This window comes from Sceloporus undulatus, chromosome 2 (genome assembly GCF_019175285.1).
Source record: "Sceloporus undulatus isolate JIND9_A2432 ecotype Alabama chromosome 2, SceUnd_v1.1, whole genome shotgun sequence".
Lineage (NCBI taxonomy): Eukaryota > Metazoa > Chordata > Lepidosauria > Squamata > Phrynosomatidae > Sceloporus > Sceloporus undulatus.
Window position 1 is genome coordinate 211,324,889 of NC_056523.1, and position 15,607 is coordinate 211,340,495.

General features: G+C 43.3%; 1 protein-coding gene across 4 annotated transcripts; it reads right to left on the bottom strand.

Moving 5' to 3' along the window:
- Window positions 1-399: 399 nt before the first annotated feature.
- On the bottom strand, window positions 400-15,323 carry LOC121923287. 4 transcript variants are annotated; one of them, XM_042453582.1, is made up of 13 exons: window positions 15,047-15,323; window positions 8,022-8,278; window positions 6,300-6,409; window positions 5,883-5,996; window positions 5,594-5,673; window positions 5,378-5,477; window positions 4,855-4,950; window positions 4,001-4,105; window positions 3,730-3,865; window positions 3,506-3,597; window positions 2,540-2,695; window positions 1,867-1,959; window positions 400-1,435 (listed from the first exon to the last, which is right to left on the bottom strand). In XM_042453582.1, coding segments are annotated over exons 1-13 (1,455 nt in total). In that variant the 5' UTR covers window positions 15,049-15,323; the 3' UTR covers window positions 400-1,321. The 4 variants fall into 4 exon arrangements, with proteins under 4 accessions (XP_042309516.1, XP_042309515.1, XP_042309517.1 ...); XM_042453581.1 differs by having other exon boundaries at window positions 5,883-6,020; XM_042453583.1 differs by having other exon boundaries at window positions 1,867-1,963; window positions 5,883-6,020.
- Window positions 15,324-15,607: the final 284 nt, after the last annotated feature.

The following is a 15,607-nucleotide window of genomic DNA, read 5'->3' on the forward strand; positions in this document are numbered from 1 at the left end:
CCCAGAGGACCTTCGCTTCAACCACTCCCAAATTATGGAACGGCCTGCCAGAAGAGATCCATCACATCACCAGTCTAGACAGCTTTAAAAAAGCTGTCAAGAAGAATTTCTTTCGGCAAGCCTTTCCCAAATAGAAAACACAGCCATCAATTTGAAACCTCTTACACCTCTGAATTCTCTACAGTTTATTGCCTGATTATTGGTGATACTGATGATATTGTTTTGATGTATGATTTTAAATTGTTAAAGTTTAATTGATGTTTTAAGGGGAGGGTGGGATTGGGGATATGGGATTGTATGTAAGTTTTAACTTGTAAGCTGCCTCAATGGTCACTGACAGAGAGGCGGGATATAAATAAGTTTTATTTATTATTATTTATTATAGGAGGCTCCATTGGCTCTTGAGTCTTGAGCAGCATGCAACTGTTCTATCCATGAATGCTCCTGGCAAAACCCAGATGCAAAAAATACCTCCCACCTAGAGATATAGGGATCATGCCAGATGAGCCATGGCATTGCCAGGACCAAGGAAAACTGAGATACTGTTGTTAAATAGAACCGCAGCTGCTCACTGTGGCCCTGGATCTTGAGTAGCAGCACAGTGGCTTCAAGGGTCAAAGATCTGGAGTGCAGTAGATAACCATCAATGGTCTTTACATGATGAGGGTCCTGCAAATGCTGCATGGGAATGTGGTTCTACTGATGAGGACACAGGGATGCAAGAAGTAGGCACAGCCCAACAGGCCAGCTCATCCAATCTGGGCCAATATAGCACCAGCCAAACCATCTTTATACTGGTTCTGAAGAGCTGCATTGTTCCAGGCCAAGTCCTGAGCCAATAGCTGAAAGGTGGAAGTCCAAGTAGTCACAGACCCCTTCCCTAGGTGAAGGTGATGGATGTATCACTTGAAAGTTTTAGCTTGCATGGGGTCTTCCCATACCCTTCTCATTTTCCTCAGAAAGTCAGCAAGGTTGGTCAGGAGAGGGCTTGATTGGAGGTGGACTATTTTGCAGCTGGATTAGTAAACAGGCTGATTATGAATGCCATCTTTAACTGGTTAATGGGGAAATCTTCAGGACTTTCTGCCAGTCAAAAGAGTTGCAAGCAGCAAAGATGCCAGGAAGCTGCTAGGTGTTTTATAGGCAGCTGTCTCAAAATACCATTGGCTCAATTAATCAGCATCTCTTATTGAATAGCTGCAGAAAGTGGAGTAATTTCTCTGTATTTCTCTGCTGATTTGTAGTATCTGCCATCTCCTTCTGGAGAATAGGGCCTCCCTCTGCCTCAGGCCCCAGCTCCCCAGATTCAAAGAGATCACTGTCATTGGGAGCTGTTAAGTTCCTGGGCATGTGACTCTGTGTCCAAATTGTCTGACTCCAGAGGGTGCGTTCTGACAGACAGCTCAGTAGACAAGATCTTCAAGCACATCATCATCTGTAGAAGAGAGAAAAGAAGAAAAGGAATATTTGCCTCTTCCAAAAGGAGAAATTTCAAGGGTTCAGAGATGAAGATTATGGATGTGTGGGGAGACGGAGAGGCTGTGCTTCAAAAACACACACCTCTAGATACAGGCTCCCTCCTCTTCTTGCTTCCTTTTCCAGGAATTTCAGGGTACATAGGCTATTGTAGCTCCCTGATGTCAAAAGACCCTTCTTCCCATTAAGCATCTCTGTTCCATAGAATGTTTCACAATACTGGCATTTCCACTTTGGTCAAGGAACAAGAGAACCAGAGCCTGATACCACCTGAATGAGAGACCCTTTGGACAGATTAAAGAGCACCTACAATTCCATCCTTCAACCTGCAGAATTCTAGGTGCTCAGCAGCAAAATTCTAGTGGTTCAGGCATTTGGCAGAGCCATTACCTTGGGCATACAAGAGGACTTCCAGTATCCTTGGGACCTTTTTCTCTTTCTGCAGGCTATAGATGGCATCTGTGGTTCTCTTATACACAAGCTCTGGCTAGAAAAATAGAAAATGCAACCCATCAGACTTCCCAATCTGATTCTTTGTCATTTCTATAGTAGGGCATACTCCAATTTGAGATAGCCTCAGGTGCACTTCCAGAGCTTTAGAGGGAGGTTGGCTAAGATTTTAAAGAAATCCCTTTCCCTGTTACCTCCTCCAACTCTGCATTTTACCACTGTGGATGGTTCTTGGGATGTGACTTCATCACACAGGTGGTGAAAGGCTCCATTTTGAGTAGCATCACACACCTGATCAGTCCCACAACTACATCCCCAAGGAGCATCCAAATATGTTGGATTCGATCCATATCAACAATCTTAGTCTAGCAAAAGGAATCTTCTGTCTGCAAGAGGTAATAGGATGAGATCTTAATTATTCTTGAAACTACAGTACTTCCTCTGAGAACTGGAGACAGCCTGGGAGGGGAGAGGGAAGCTTGAGAAGGATGGCCAACCATATCACCATTCATCAAAGGTCCTCTGAGCCCAGCTTCCACTGCCTCACTGGCCCTCACAAGGAAGCAGGCCCTGCTCTTTCCCCAGTTTCAACCTACCTTATTAGCTCACTTACATTTTTGTCCAATAAAAAGACATCAGCTTTTCCCACAAGGGCATAGAGTATCAAAATGCCAGGTACGCTGGTAGTTAACCAAAAGTTATATGAGGCCAACCAGGCAGTTTTGATCATTTCCGCCTTCTGTGCTTGGTTAAGAATTTCACTGAATGCCTGAAATCCAAATATGGTTGCGTTACTCTAAGGGAGTATTGCAGGGTTGGGACAGAAGAAAAACAAGGGACACACATGGACCAATGTAACAAGAATTTTCCTCTTCTAGAGTTTAGCTAGAGTACAGTATGGCGGCAAAGAGCACAAAGAAGGAAGAAGACAGCTGCTTGTCCTTTGGAAGACAGAGTTAACTAGGACTCTGTTTTACCACTATTCTACTTCCTGTCCCCTCTGTCTGTTTTCACAAAAGCTGTCTAAAGGACAACAGAATATTCTCTTCCTGAGAATATTCTTCCCTTGCTGAGGAATAGAGACTACTAAAAGCCTCTTGGCTCCATCCCTCAGCCCTTTGCTTCTGTCATGTCATGGTGGGGACATTCTGAGAAGTGAGGCTGAAAAAGTATATCCTTTTCCCCCTCCTTCTTCCCAAACTTTCCCCCATCTGGTGCAACAATGAGGGATCTCTCAGGTACTCGCCATCCTTCTAGTCCCAGTCATACTTCCAGCAAAATCAAAAGGATCTCTCCAATTCCCTGTTCCTTCCCCCCCCCCCTTCTCCCTTTCTCCCCTTCATGTGAATGCAGAAGTCTTAGAGGCCACTGAACATGTCCCGTCCTCCTTCATTTGACTCTGGTTAAAGTGATTTTTATTATACCAATAAAGCCATTTCTACATCACTAAGGGGCAGAGGATTTTCTTCCCAAGCAGGTAGAAACTGTGCTCCAAATGGCTGAGTTTCCAAGTTGCTCAGATTCATAGTTTGTCCCTAAAAGGAAATTGGGAACTAAAAGGGACAGGGGATATCCTTACCTCCGCAGCCATGCAGGTGTCAATGTATCCCAGCATTTCTGTACCACAGTCCTCCTGGCACCAGAGGTCTTTGCTGAGAATTTGGCTAAGCCCTGAAAGGAAGAAAGAAAAATATAACTTTGTACTATCACTTGGCATCCTGGTTTTTCTAGCAGAATAGTCTGGGTTCTTGATGTTTCTTGCAGTGAGGAGAGTGCTTGCCTCCTCCTTTCCAGCTTACTCACCTCTCTGGTGCAAGAAGAACTTGTAGAGGGAAGAAAGGACTTCCCTAGCTGCCTGGCTCACAACAGGGTTACTGGAAGCAACATGGAGCTTGTATTGACAGACCAGACTTCCCCATTCTGGGTGTTTTTCTGATGTCTGAAAGAAAAGAAACCCAGAGAGTTTTCTCCCCTATAGTGCTCTGTCAGACTCTCCTTGGGCTTTCATTCCTCTCAGGTAAGAATACCTGAGAACTAGGATCTCCAAGCCAGGCTGGCATTTTGTGGTACTCACTTTAGGCCCTAAGACATAGATTGCATGCCCAATCAAAGCTGAAGCACAGGTAAGGGCCCGCATTTTTTCTTTGTTGCCTGATGACTCCAGCCAGAAGTTAATATGCTGTGGAAAGAAGCAGAAGCTTAGAACCTGTACAGCATCTGGAAGAAGTTCCTGTGCTTCACCCAAGCCTTGCTGAAGAGCCCTTTCTTAACATAATAACATACAATTTGGCCTGGAATTTGTTCCACATTTTGTCCCTGGTAATGGTGGACAATTAGGGCAACCCTAATCAGGGCTAGCCTGAAGAAAGAGGCTCCTCCCTCCTTAACTGTCATCCTTTGGCCTAGGAGGGAGAGAATAGGCTGGCCCAGCTCCATCAGGGCTAGCCTGAAGAAGAAGAGCCCTCCCTCCAGTCAATCTGCCTTGGTCCAGGCCTCAGAGGGAGAGAACTGCTGGACCTGATCCCCTCCCCCTCTCACCATTCCCTTCTCCTTTTGTGTCGTGTCTTTTATATTGTAAACCTGAGGGCAGGGAACCGTCTATTATCATCTCTGTTGTAAACCGCTCGGATTCCCAGTGATTGGGTGGTATATAAATAAATCCTATTATTATTATTATTATTGCATCCACTACTTCTATTGCTAGAGAGATAATGGAGTTACCCTGTTTTTTTTTCCACAAGGGGTTCTCCTGTTTCTAAACTGCAGTCACAGGGATCACATTTTTATCAATTTTTTTTTGCATGGGCCTTTTCTCATCTAATCCAAAGTGGTCCTGAGAGAGTGACCCATAAAATCATCTCTTAAGGGAGTCTCCTGCAGATTTTGAAGAGCAGGTTGAATGGCTCATCATCTCTTGGAAACACTGACCTTGATCAGGAATAGAAGGTGGGCCGAAGTTGCATCCCCCGCTAATAAACCCTCCAGAAGAACCTCAAGAGTGAGGCATGAAGAGATGCAGAAGTCCTGAAAGGAAAAAAGAATAGGAGGCATGGGAATAAGAAAAGGCACGGAAACCTAAATCCTCTTGTGACTCTCAGGAGAAGGCCCATGGAACCAATAGCAAATAGCTAAGCTGACACTACATAAGTTCTATTGACTGACTTTCCTAAGCACGAAACTCAATGATTTAACCCAGAGTCATCTTTGCAAAAACACAATCTGCCTACATATAAATTAAATTATTGGGCTAGGATTGCCACCCCAGCAGGAGACAGTTATTTGGACACAAAAGGAAGGTTTGCTTTTGTAGCAAAATACCTCCAAATACAACCTCCTTCTGACTTCCCTGGAGTACCTGTATGTTCTGGGGACTGGCCGCCTGAAGAAGGACATCCCTCAGGGAGCTGAGGCAACAGAAACCAAACCCAGGTTGGGGTTGATCCAAACGTACCTGACTGCGGACAGCTGTGCTCTCCATAGTGAAGACGTAATATAAAACCAGGCGAAGGACATGGGATTCAAGATCCCGATCAAGGGAGGGCTGGAACTTGCTGGTGGGAAAAAAGGAGAAATCTGTCAACAAAAGGGAGGGAGGGAGGGAGGATCCTTTAGGAGGGCTCCCTCCCTCTCCTCAAATGCCCTGTTGACACTGAAGCAGTCTAGGTACCTCAGGTGGTAGAGAGCCAGCATGGCACAAGAGAGCACAGGAGTGGGCATAGCCGTGACTGGTAGACTCTCCATCACCACCTGAAAGAGAGAGAAAGAGGTGAAATTCAGAGTGGAGAGGGAAGGTCCGGTAAGTCCCCTTGCTGCCTCCCAAACAAAACTGAGACAATGGGAAAAGAGCCCTATCCAGACTTTACTCTCAAGTTTCCCCACCCCCAAAAGGGAGCTTTCTTACTCCCCAGTACCCAAAGTCTAGGGTTGCTCAACAACCTCTTTCAGGAATTACTCACCACAATGGCCTCGACTAGTTCATCCTTCTTGTGGGGAAGCCCCAGGTCATTGCACCCCTTCTCCAGTGCCTCAGTGCAGCTGGCTGAAAGAGCCCGGAGGAAGTCCAGCTTCTCCTGGTCAGGGCACAACAGGATAGGCTGTGAGTCAAGAGAGTAAGGCTGTGAGTAAGGAGGACCTTTGTGAGCCTCATCACCTCCTTGCCCTTGTGACTGGGAATGGGGCTCTTCCTAGCCGCAGGGTTTCAGGCAATAAGGTCTACCTCTAGGTACCCAGGACTTCCAGATTTCTGAATACCCGGGCCCAATGGGTTGAAGTACAGAATCTCAACACCCAGAGTCTTACAGTGTGAAGAGGCATCCCAAAAAGAGTTGCAGAAAGTCAGCCTTTGGGTGGGGAGGCAGGTGGGGAGGTAGTACCTGCTTCCTTTTGTTGATTTTCTTCATCATCACTGCAATCCCTGTTAAGTTCAGGGGCAGATTCCTCTCTGATTGAAGGGTTGGAAGAGGCCAGGAACATTGCACCCCTTCTGTTGATAAAAGAAATTGTAACAGAAATTTCAGGAAACTTAGATTTCTAGGATTGGCAGATCAATAGGATCGGCAAGAGGACCTAGTAATTGAAAATCCATAAGTTTATTTCCAGTTGTCGACAAAGGAAAACATTGAACTCAGTGGAATTCAAGTTCCAAAAAGCTGAGAACCCCGAACAAGACAAAATAGCTCTTTTTATATTATTCAAGACAAAGAAGGTTCTTCAATACACCTGATTGGCTAATTACAATTTAAACATACAGAATTCTTACAATCAGAACAGAAATACATGCATACATTAAAACTGCATCATCACTATTTACCCCCTCCTGTAGGAATTCAGTAGTCTCCTTCTAACCTTGCTTCTGAATACAGTGGTGCCTCGGGTTACGAAATTAATTCGTAACGCGGCCGCTTTCGTAACCCGAAAAGCCTTCGTAAGCCGAATTGCCATAGCGCTAATGGGGAAAAGCCGCGATTCCGTGCGAAAAAGCCGAAAAAAGCACCAAAAGTTTTTTCGTAACCCGAAAAAACATTCGTAACCCGAAACAATAATTCCCTATGGGATTTTTTCGTATCCCGAAAATTTCGTAACCTGGGTATTTCGTATCCCGAGGTACCACTGTATCTACTATGTATCCTTATCTCAGTAGTTTATGTTATGTCTTTCTACTGGTGCCAGCTTCCATTCAGGTCAAGATGCACTCACTATTCCTTTCCTCTAGTAACTCCAAGCCTTTATTTCAAAAACTATCTCTCTGGCTGACAAAGGTGACTCCATCTTTCTATAGTTTTTATATTTCAAAAAGGAATGAAGGATCATGTGAGCTTGGTCTTCTTCTTTTCCAGGGGATGTTGCTGCTCTCCTTCCTCTGAACCCTTCTGTGTTGGAAAATCATTGCATTCTCTCCCCCTCCTCAGATAGATAGGATTTTCCTTGCATGCATCTCCTTATCTTCTCTCTATTTGCATGCCATTTGGTTCCACAAAGTGCGGGATGAGTCCTTCCTGAATCTTCGTTCGCGAAGCAAAGCCAGAGAGAGAGAGAGAGAGGGAGGGTTCCACTGAATCATAGAAGCAATAAATACCTTTGTAAATTGGTAAACCAATCATGTGATTCAGCTCACTTCCTTTTAGGAAGTTTTTCTCACACAAAAGATTCTCCTGCTTTCTGTGGTCTCCCATCTCCTTGCTCTCTCAACTTTCTTCTCAAAGATAATGAGATAAAGATTTCTTCTTTTACCTGAACTATTCATTAGATAGGTTAGGATGTAGCTTCCATGCATATGTAGATTTAAGCTATTAGTAAAGTTTTTAAACTTAAAGCAATTTGTGTTGTCTTTGAGTCAGCCTGTTCTTAGAAAAGCATTGTTAGACAATGACCGTTTCTCTGCTGATTTAAAAGCTAGACCCTAACAGGCTTGGCTTTGATATTTTTGATATTTTTGTTTCCTTATCAAAGGCTGAAGCCTTAGGAAACTTGAATCTCCGACATTCTGGAATTCGGGAGCTCCAACTCCAGGCACTCCCTCTCTTTCACCCAGGTACAGTATAGAGATCCTTGCTTTCCTCCTCACTGATCATCTGGACCCCTGAACATCTTCTCACCCAAAGCACTGGCTCTCTCTTCAAGAATCCACTGCAGCTTGTCCATCAGGGTTTGGGGATCAGCAAAATGATGGCCAACTGGCTTCTTGCACAGAAGATGTGGCCGCTGGCATCCCCTGCAGAACCACTGGCGAGGTCTTGTTGGGGTCCAGTTCCCTTCATTTCCAGGAGTATTTTCAGGACTGCCAGGGATGCTCATTGGAGCTCGGGCAACTTTGCGGCTCTTCCTGCGGCAGAACCGATACAGCCTACTCAGCCTAGAAGGGAGGGAAGGGGAGCAGATGGTGAGAAATGGAGTCTCCAAGTATGGATGGACTCTCTATTTTCAGCCTTCAGCTGAGCTTAGGCTACATCCAGAATGCCCTTGGATGGGGAACAATGACCTTGTTGGGCAATGGACTAATGAACGCTTAGATGGATGGCCTTCCCACATGAAATGATAAAGCCACATTGGACAAAGAATCCTACATCATTCAGCCTGATCAAAGGTAATGCTGCAAAATCTCTACTTCTAACAATCATGCACAAAAATGCTTTAGGAGGTGAGCCCTTCTAGGTAGCCATTAAATCATTAGTTAATGGACTGAAGAAAATTCCTAAAAGAAATTAAAGCTGCAATCCATTCCATTCACACTTGCTTTTGCTTAAATCCCATTGAATGAAATAGACAGAATTAAATAGTCCTTCTGTTTTTATGAGTATTCATAGATAAGGTCATGCCCACGGCTGCTTCACAGAGAAGCCCAGTAGGAAAAGCTGTGATGGATTAATCCATGCAGCTCTCTGGAACAGAGACCACGTCCGGATGCTCATCCTAGACCAAGTTAACTACCTGGTCTTCCACAACAGCCCTTTCATCTCAGGGGGCTTGAAGCCAAGGTTCTGCATGTTGAACTGGACACATTTCAAACAACATCCTACTCTGATGCCTTCCCTCACAATAGCCCAACTATTTCGTCTGCTTCTCCCTCTGCCCTTTGATAGCTGCTCCCTGAGTCCTGTGACCTCCACTATTTTTAAAACATGGCTTTTCTACATGGTCAGCAATCAAGTCACTTTAAAAGTTGCACAACTGATCCTGAATGGTAAGTTATTATTATTATTATTAACCTTTATTTATGAAGCACTGTAAATTTACACAGCGCTGTACATACAATCTTTTTAATTAGACGGTTCCCTGCCCTTGGACTTACAATCTAAAAAGACATGACACAGAAGGAGAAGGGAGCGGTGGAGGGAAAGGGTAAGAGGTCCAGCAGTTCTTCTCTACCTCCAAGGCCTGGACCAAGGCAGATGGACTGGAGGGAGGGTTTGGCTTCATAATGGAAGGTTAATCATTTTCCAGGGAAAATACATACTCTCAAGTAGGATAATACATATACAGTACAATACATAGCAATACAGGAAATGGATCGATAAACAAGCAACAAAAGAACATCTGATAGTAAGCGACAATTATGTAATGCCTGGGAAGGCTTCTCTGAACAGGATGGTTTTCAACTCCATTTTGAAGCTGGTTAAAAAAGTGATGGCTCTTGCTTGTGGGGGAAGAAGGTTCCAGGAGTGAGGGGCAGCGAGTGAAAAGGGGCGAATCCGGGATGGGGCAGAGGAAATCCTGGGCTGAGACAGGAACCCTTGACTACCAGAACGGAGGGCCCTGGTGGGAAGGTGAGGAGAAAGAAGGTCTGATAAGTAAGGAGGGGCCAGTCCATGGAGGGCTTTAAACGTCAACAGCAGGAGCTTGTACTGAATACGGAAAGGGAGGGGGAGCCAGTGAAGGGATGCCAACACAGGAGAGATGTGGTCAGAGCGGTGGGTGGAAGTGATAATGCGTGCAGCTGAATGCTGAACAGAGATTAAAGGACGGAGGTGAGAAAGAGGAAGCCCAGCCAGGAAGACATTACAGTAATCAAGTCGTGAGATCACTAGGGCATGGACCAGGATCTTGGCAGTAGAGGCGGAGAGATATGGTCGGATTTTGGCAATATTGTACAAAAAGAATCTATAAGCCTTGGCTGTGGTCTGGATCTGAGGGATACACGACAGAGAAGAATCAAAGATAAAACCAAGACTGCGGGCTTGCTGGACTGGTTGAATAGAAATGTTGTCCACAGAGACAGAAAAGGAGTGTTGAAGGGTGGGCTTAGGAGGAAAGACAAGTAGCTCCGTCTTGGACATGTTGAGCTTCAAGCGCTGATGGCGCATCCACTGCGAGACAGCTGTGAGGCAAGACAACATTTGCTGTTCAAGCCTTGGAGAAAGGTCAGGGGCGGAAAGATACAGCTGGGTGTCATCGGCATACAGATGGTAGGAAAAGCCAAAGGAGTTGATGAGTTTTCCTAAGGACAGTGTGTAGAGAGAAAACAGAAGGGGACCCAGAACAGAGCCCTGGGGAACTCCGACAGATAAGGGAACAGGAGAAGAAGTCTGACCCCCTGCAACTACTGCAAAAGATCTGCCAGACAAGTAAGATCTAAACCAGTCAAGAACAGAGTCTGAGAACCCAAGGTCAGAGAGTATGTCAACTAGGAGACAGTGATCAACAGTGTCAAAGGCTGCAGACAAATCAAGAAGAATGAGAACAGAGTAAAGGCCATTAGCCTTGGCCTGTAAAAGGTCATTCGAAACCTTAGTGAGAGCTGTCTCTGTAGAATGCCTTGGGCGGAAAACAGACTGAAAGGGATCGAGGATGGAGTTGGCTTCAAGAAACTCAAGACAGCACGAATAAACAACTCGTTCCAAAACCTTAGAAAGAAAGGAGAGAAGAGAAATCGGACGATAGCTAGACAGAGAGGAGGGGTTAGGGTTCTCCTCCCCCATGGCACTGTGCCACCCCAGAAGTAACTTTGAAGGGCCCTTTCAAGCCATGGGAGCCTAACCCCCAGCCCATGAAGCTTACACAGTTCACCTGAAGAACCTGGGAGTTTGTACCTCTATCCTACTTTGGATTCGTCTCCCATAGAGAATTATTGAGTAAAACAACAAAATATTCGTAAGTGAGTGGATTTGCTGGAAGACTTGAAATGAATCTGACCGAAGAACCTATTTGAAGTGGTACTCCGTGGCAGTGTGGACAGCAAAAAAATAATAATAAAATAAAAAAAAAATTGCTGCCAGAATTGCATCTGCAGGCAGCCATCCAGCAGAGCTGTTCTGAGTGGTCTGGGGTCTATCATACACACACCCTCAAGGAGAAAATACAGACCAGTTAGCAGCCCACTGCAAAGAATTTGCACAGTACTTTGTTGATAAAGTTGCTCAGATCTGCTCCAACTCGGATGCTGTAGTTGATACTTTGGATTCGGTGCCTCTTTGTCCAGTGTTAATGGATACTTTTCAAATTGTGCACCACATGTGTCTTGGACCCTTGTCCTTCTTGGCTTATTAAACAGGCCAGAGAGGGACTGGCTGAGTGGATGAAGGGGGGTAGTCAATGCCTCCCTACAACAAAGCAGTGTTCCACTTTGCCTAAAGGAGGCAGTTGTGAGGCCTTTGTTGAATCCCACTGCAATGGATAATTATAGACTAGTGTCGAAACTACCATTTTTGGGAAAGGCATTAGAATGTGTGGTGGCTTCCCAACTGCAGGAGTTTCTGGATAAAACTGATTATCTAGATCCATTTCAATCTGGTTTCAGGCCTGGATAGGGAACAGAGACAGCCTTGGTTGTCTTGATGGATGACCTACGCTGGGAACTGGACAGGGTGTCTGTGTTTCTGTTAGTTATGTTGGCCATCTCAGCGGCTTTCAATACAATCAGCCATGGTATCCTTCTGTGCCATCTCTTTGGGATGGGACTTGGAGATACTGTTTACAGTGGTTCTATTCCTTCCTAGAGGGGCAAAGCCAGAAGGTGTTGCTGGGGGACTCCGACTTGGTCCCCTGGCCATTGTCCTGTGCAGTCCCACAGTGTTCTGTTTTGCCCCCCATTTTATTCAGCATTGACATGAAGCCACTGGGAGAGGTCATCTGGAGATTTGGGGTGCAATGTCACCATTATGCAGATGACACCCAACTCTATCTCTCCTTTCCATCTAACTCTAAGGAAATTGTCTCTGTACTGAACCAGTGTCTGATGTCAATAATGGACTGGATGAAGGCAAACAAATGGAAGCTTAATCCAGACAAGACAGAGATGCTCCTGGACAGTTGGAAGATCAGGGAATAGGGACTTTGTTTATGCTAGATGGTATTACACTCCCCTTGAAATCTCAGATTCACAGTTTGGACCCATGTTTCTGCAGTGACCTAAAACTTGTGTGCCAACTGTGCCTATTCTTTGAGACTTCAGATCTGGCCATGGTGGTACATGCCTTGGTTACATTTTGTTTGGGATACTGTAATGTGCTCTACTTGGGGCTGCCTTTGAAGAGTGTTCGAAAACTGCAGCTGGTCCAAAGAGCTGCAGCCAGACTGTTAATCTGGGGCAGGTTACAGAGACCAAACGATGCCCCTGTTGAAACAGCTTCACTGGCTGCCTGTTTGTTTCTGGGCACAATTCAAAGTGCTGGTTATGATCTATAAAGCCCCATATGGCCCAGGTCCAGGTTATCTGGGAGACTGTATTTCCCTGTATGAGACGGCCTGGGCTCAGATCATCAGGAGAGGCCTTTCTCTCAGTCCCACCACCATCACAAACATGGTTGGTGGGGATACAAGAGAGGGCCTTCTTGGTAGCTTCCCCGAGACATGACCTGGAAAAGGGGGGTGTCTCATCACTCTCTCCAGGGATGCCAGAATGGCCTCCTCCTTGTCGTCTAAATCTTTTTATTCAGACAGGCTTTTAAAACAGGAAGTCTTTAAAGAACTGGTTGGGATGTTGTATTGTTTTAAAGTATACTGTTTTAAATACTTTTCTCTTTATTTCACTGTATGCTATTCTTTCAGTGAGTGATCGGTTTTATTATTGTAATATTTTAATTCTGTTTTAATGCATCACTTTTGTATGCTTTTCACTGTATTGTTTTTTTAAATTGTAAGCTGCTGTGAGTCCCAATTTTGGGGGGAAAGCAGGACAATAATAATGATGATGATTATGATGATGATAATAATAATATGTTTCCTATTTGTGTGGCTTGAGGTTGGTGTGTATGTGGGGAGGCCTTAAACCAAAACAGGTGAAAACAAAGCCAAGAAAGAGGAGAAACATATGCGAAAATAATACCACTTTTGCCTTTCTCCTCCCTCCCTATGTCCAAGATTTCACCAACAATTAATAATGGTGCAATTTTGCACCCTCAGCATTTGACACAGGAACGATAAAATCTTGACTTATTTCTCATTGTTTTAATAAAGAATTATACTGGCTTTAATCAACGATAACAGTGAGGTTTCCTATTAAGTCAAGGATGCACGAAAAAAGAAAAAGAGATGTATGACAGAGGATCTTTCCATTTTGGCAATACAGCATGGAAGAGAGTATAAAATAAAAATAAAAATGGCCAGCTGACATTATCAAATGCTTTTTCAGCATCTAAAAAAATAATCAAGGCCACCTTTTTCTCATTTTATCTCTCATAATATTTCAGCACATCCAAAACACATTTTACTTTATCACTCAAATATCTCTTGGGTAAAAACCCTGCTTGGTCTTCATGTACTGTCATCATCCAAATACCGTAATACTGGTTTTAATCTGTGATAACACTCAGATGGTTTCTTATTAAGGGAGTGTCAAAAGAGAAAAAGGGGAAAAAATACTATTGGAGTGGTCTTGTATAAAAGCCAAGCAATACTGGACAGAAATTCATAAAGTTTTCTCCGAAATACTTCAATTAAACTACCACAGAAATGTAAGATATTTTTATTACAAATATAGACACAGGAAAAAAGTATGGAAAAATCCTATTTTACATTATTATTGCTGCTAGAATAATTTACGCAAAGAAATGGAAAGAAGGCGGCACACTAGATATAGCCGACTGGATCTGGGAAAATATATGATCTCATGGAAAATGATAAATTGACCCATTTGATTAAATTTGGTTCTACAGATAAATTTAAAGAAGAATGGCTCCTGATGACAGAATATTTAAGACTCTACTGGGATCAAAAACCTTCCCTAAGATAAACTAAAAAAAGAGGAAAATTCTTTGTGTTAATTTATGTATTATGCATGATATATCATATAAATATTGAAAAAAGTCTTGATAAGAGTATAATCAAAGAGCGTAATCTAACATCAACACAAACACAAATGCATTCAAAACAATAACTACAACACAAAATCCACAAGACCTTAACCACAACATCAACACAAAAAAGGCTTCCTAGTCTCTAATCTTGGTTATTATCAACTATTCATTGTCCTTTTACTAATATCCCATAGCACAAATGCAATAACACTGGAATTAAACTATCACATCTTCCTTTGGTTACTTAAAGGAAGATATGATAGTTTAATACCATTAGCAGAATTTTATTGTATTTGAGTTATAGGATATTAGTAAAAGGACATTGAATAGTCGATAATAACCAAGATTAGAGTCTAGGAAGTCTTTTTTATGTCAATGTTGTGGTTAGGGTCTTGTGGATTTTGTGTTGTAGTTATTGTTTTGTATGCATTTGTATTTGTGTTGATGTTAGATTACTCTCGTTGATTATACTCTTACCAAATTTTTATCAATATTTATATGGTATATAATGTATAATACATAAATTAACACAAAGAATTTCCCTCTTTTTTTAGTTTATCCTAGGGAAGGTTTTTGATCCCAGTAGAGTCTTTTTTGTGTTGTGGTTGAGGCCTTGTGGATTTGTTGTAGTTACTGTTTTGTACGCATTTGTATTTGTCGCCCTTGCGTGGTTATTTATGCCTGCTTTTAAGATTAATTTTAAAAATAAATAAAAAAGAAAGAAAGAAAGAAAGAAAGAAAGAGATGTACAGCTGAGGATCTGTCCATTTTGACACCAGAGTGTGGCCAAAACTTCAAGAACACTTAGAAGAGAGAACTGGGCCACAACTGGAAGGCCCAAATAGAGGGAGAACTCCTATTTGTATTAACCAGAAAGAAATACTACTCACATCTTTCAGGAGACTGATTTCTGCCTCTCCTTTGACAATTGTCTTCCTCTTCCTCTAAAATTGTTAAAGCAATCAAGCAAACACACACCCCACTCTCCTACAAAAGAAATGTGTAATAGAAGTTATGGGAATAAAACTAACAACTTAGTAACAGTCATGGCCAAAGAACACTACTACAGATAAACCTTGAGTCCCTATATTGGGAGAACGGCGGGATATAAGAAAATATAATGATGATAATAATAATAACCAGATGTAATTTTCTTCTAACACTCAGTAAACCAGCTCCTCCCTCCTTCTCCCTCCATTTTACTCCCCATAAAGGCCGCCAATGTGTCACAATGGAGAGTGTGTTATGAGGGAACATATGTCACAATGGAGGACTCAGCATCACAGTTCAACATCCTGGCTCCTGTCTTCATGGAAGATGGGTCTTTTTTCCCAGGGTGTTTCAGTCTGTTTATTTTTATTATTATTATTATATTCTTATATCCCACCTTTCTCCCAATATAGGGACTCCAGGGTGTTCAGTTTGTTTATCCAGTTTACCCACATACCAAC

Coding starts and splice junctions, on each gene's coding strand:
- LOC121923287 (XM_042453581.1), bottom strand. Junction 4,106..4,854: donor ACCTTCTATTCCTGATCAAG/GTCAGTGTTTCC, acceptor TTCTTTCCACAG/CATATTAACTTCTGGCTGGA. Junction 2,696..3,505: donor ACACCTGCATGGCTGCGGAG/GTAAGGATATCC, acceptor TTTGGATTTCAG/GCATTCAGTGAAATTCTTAA.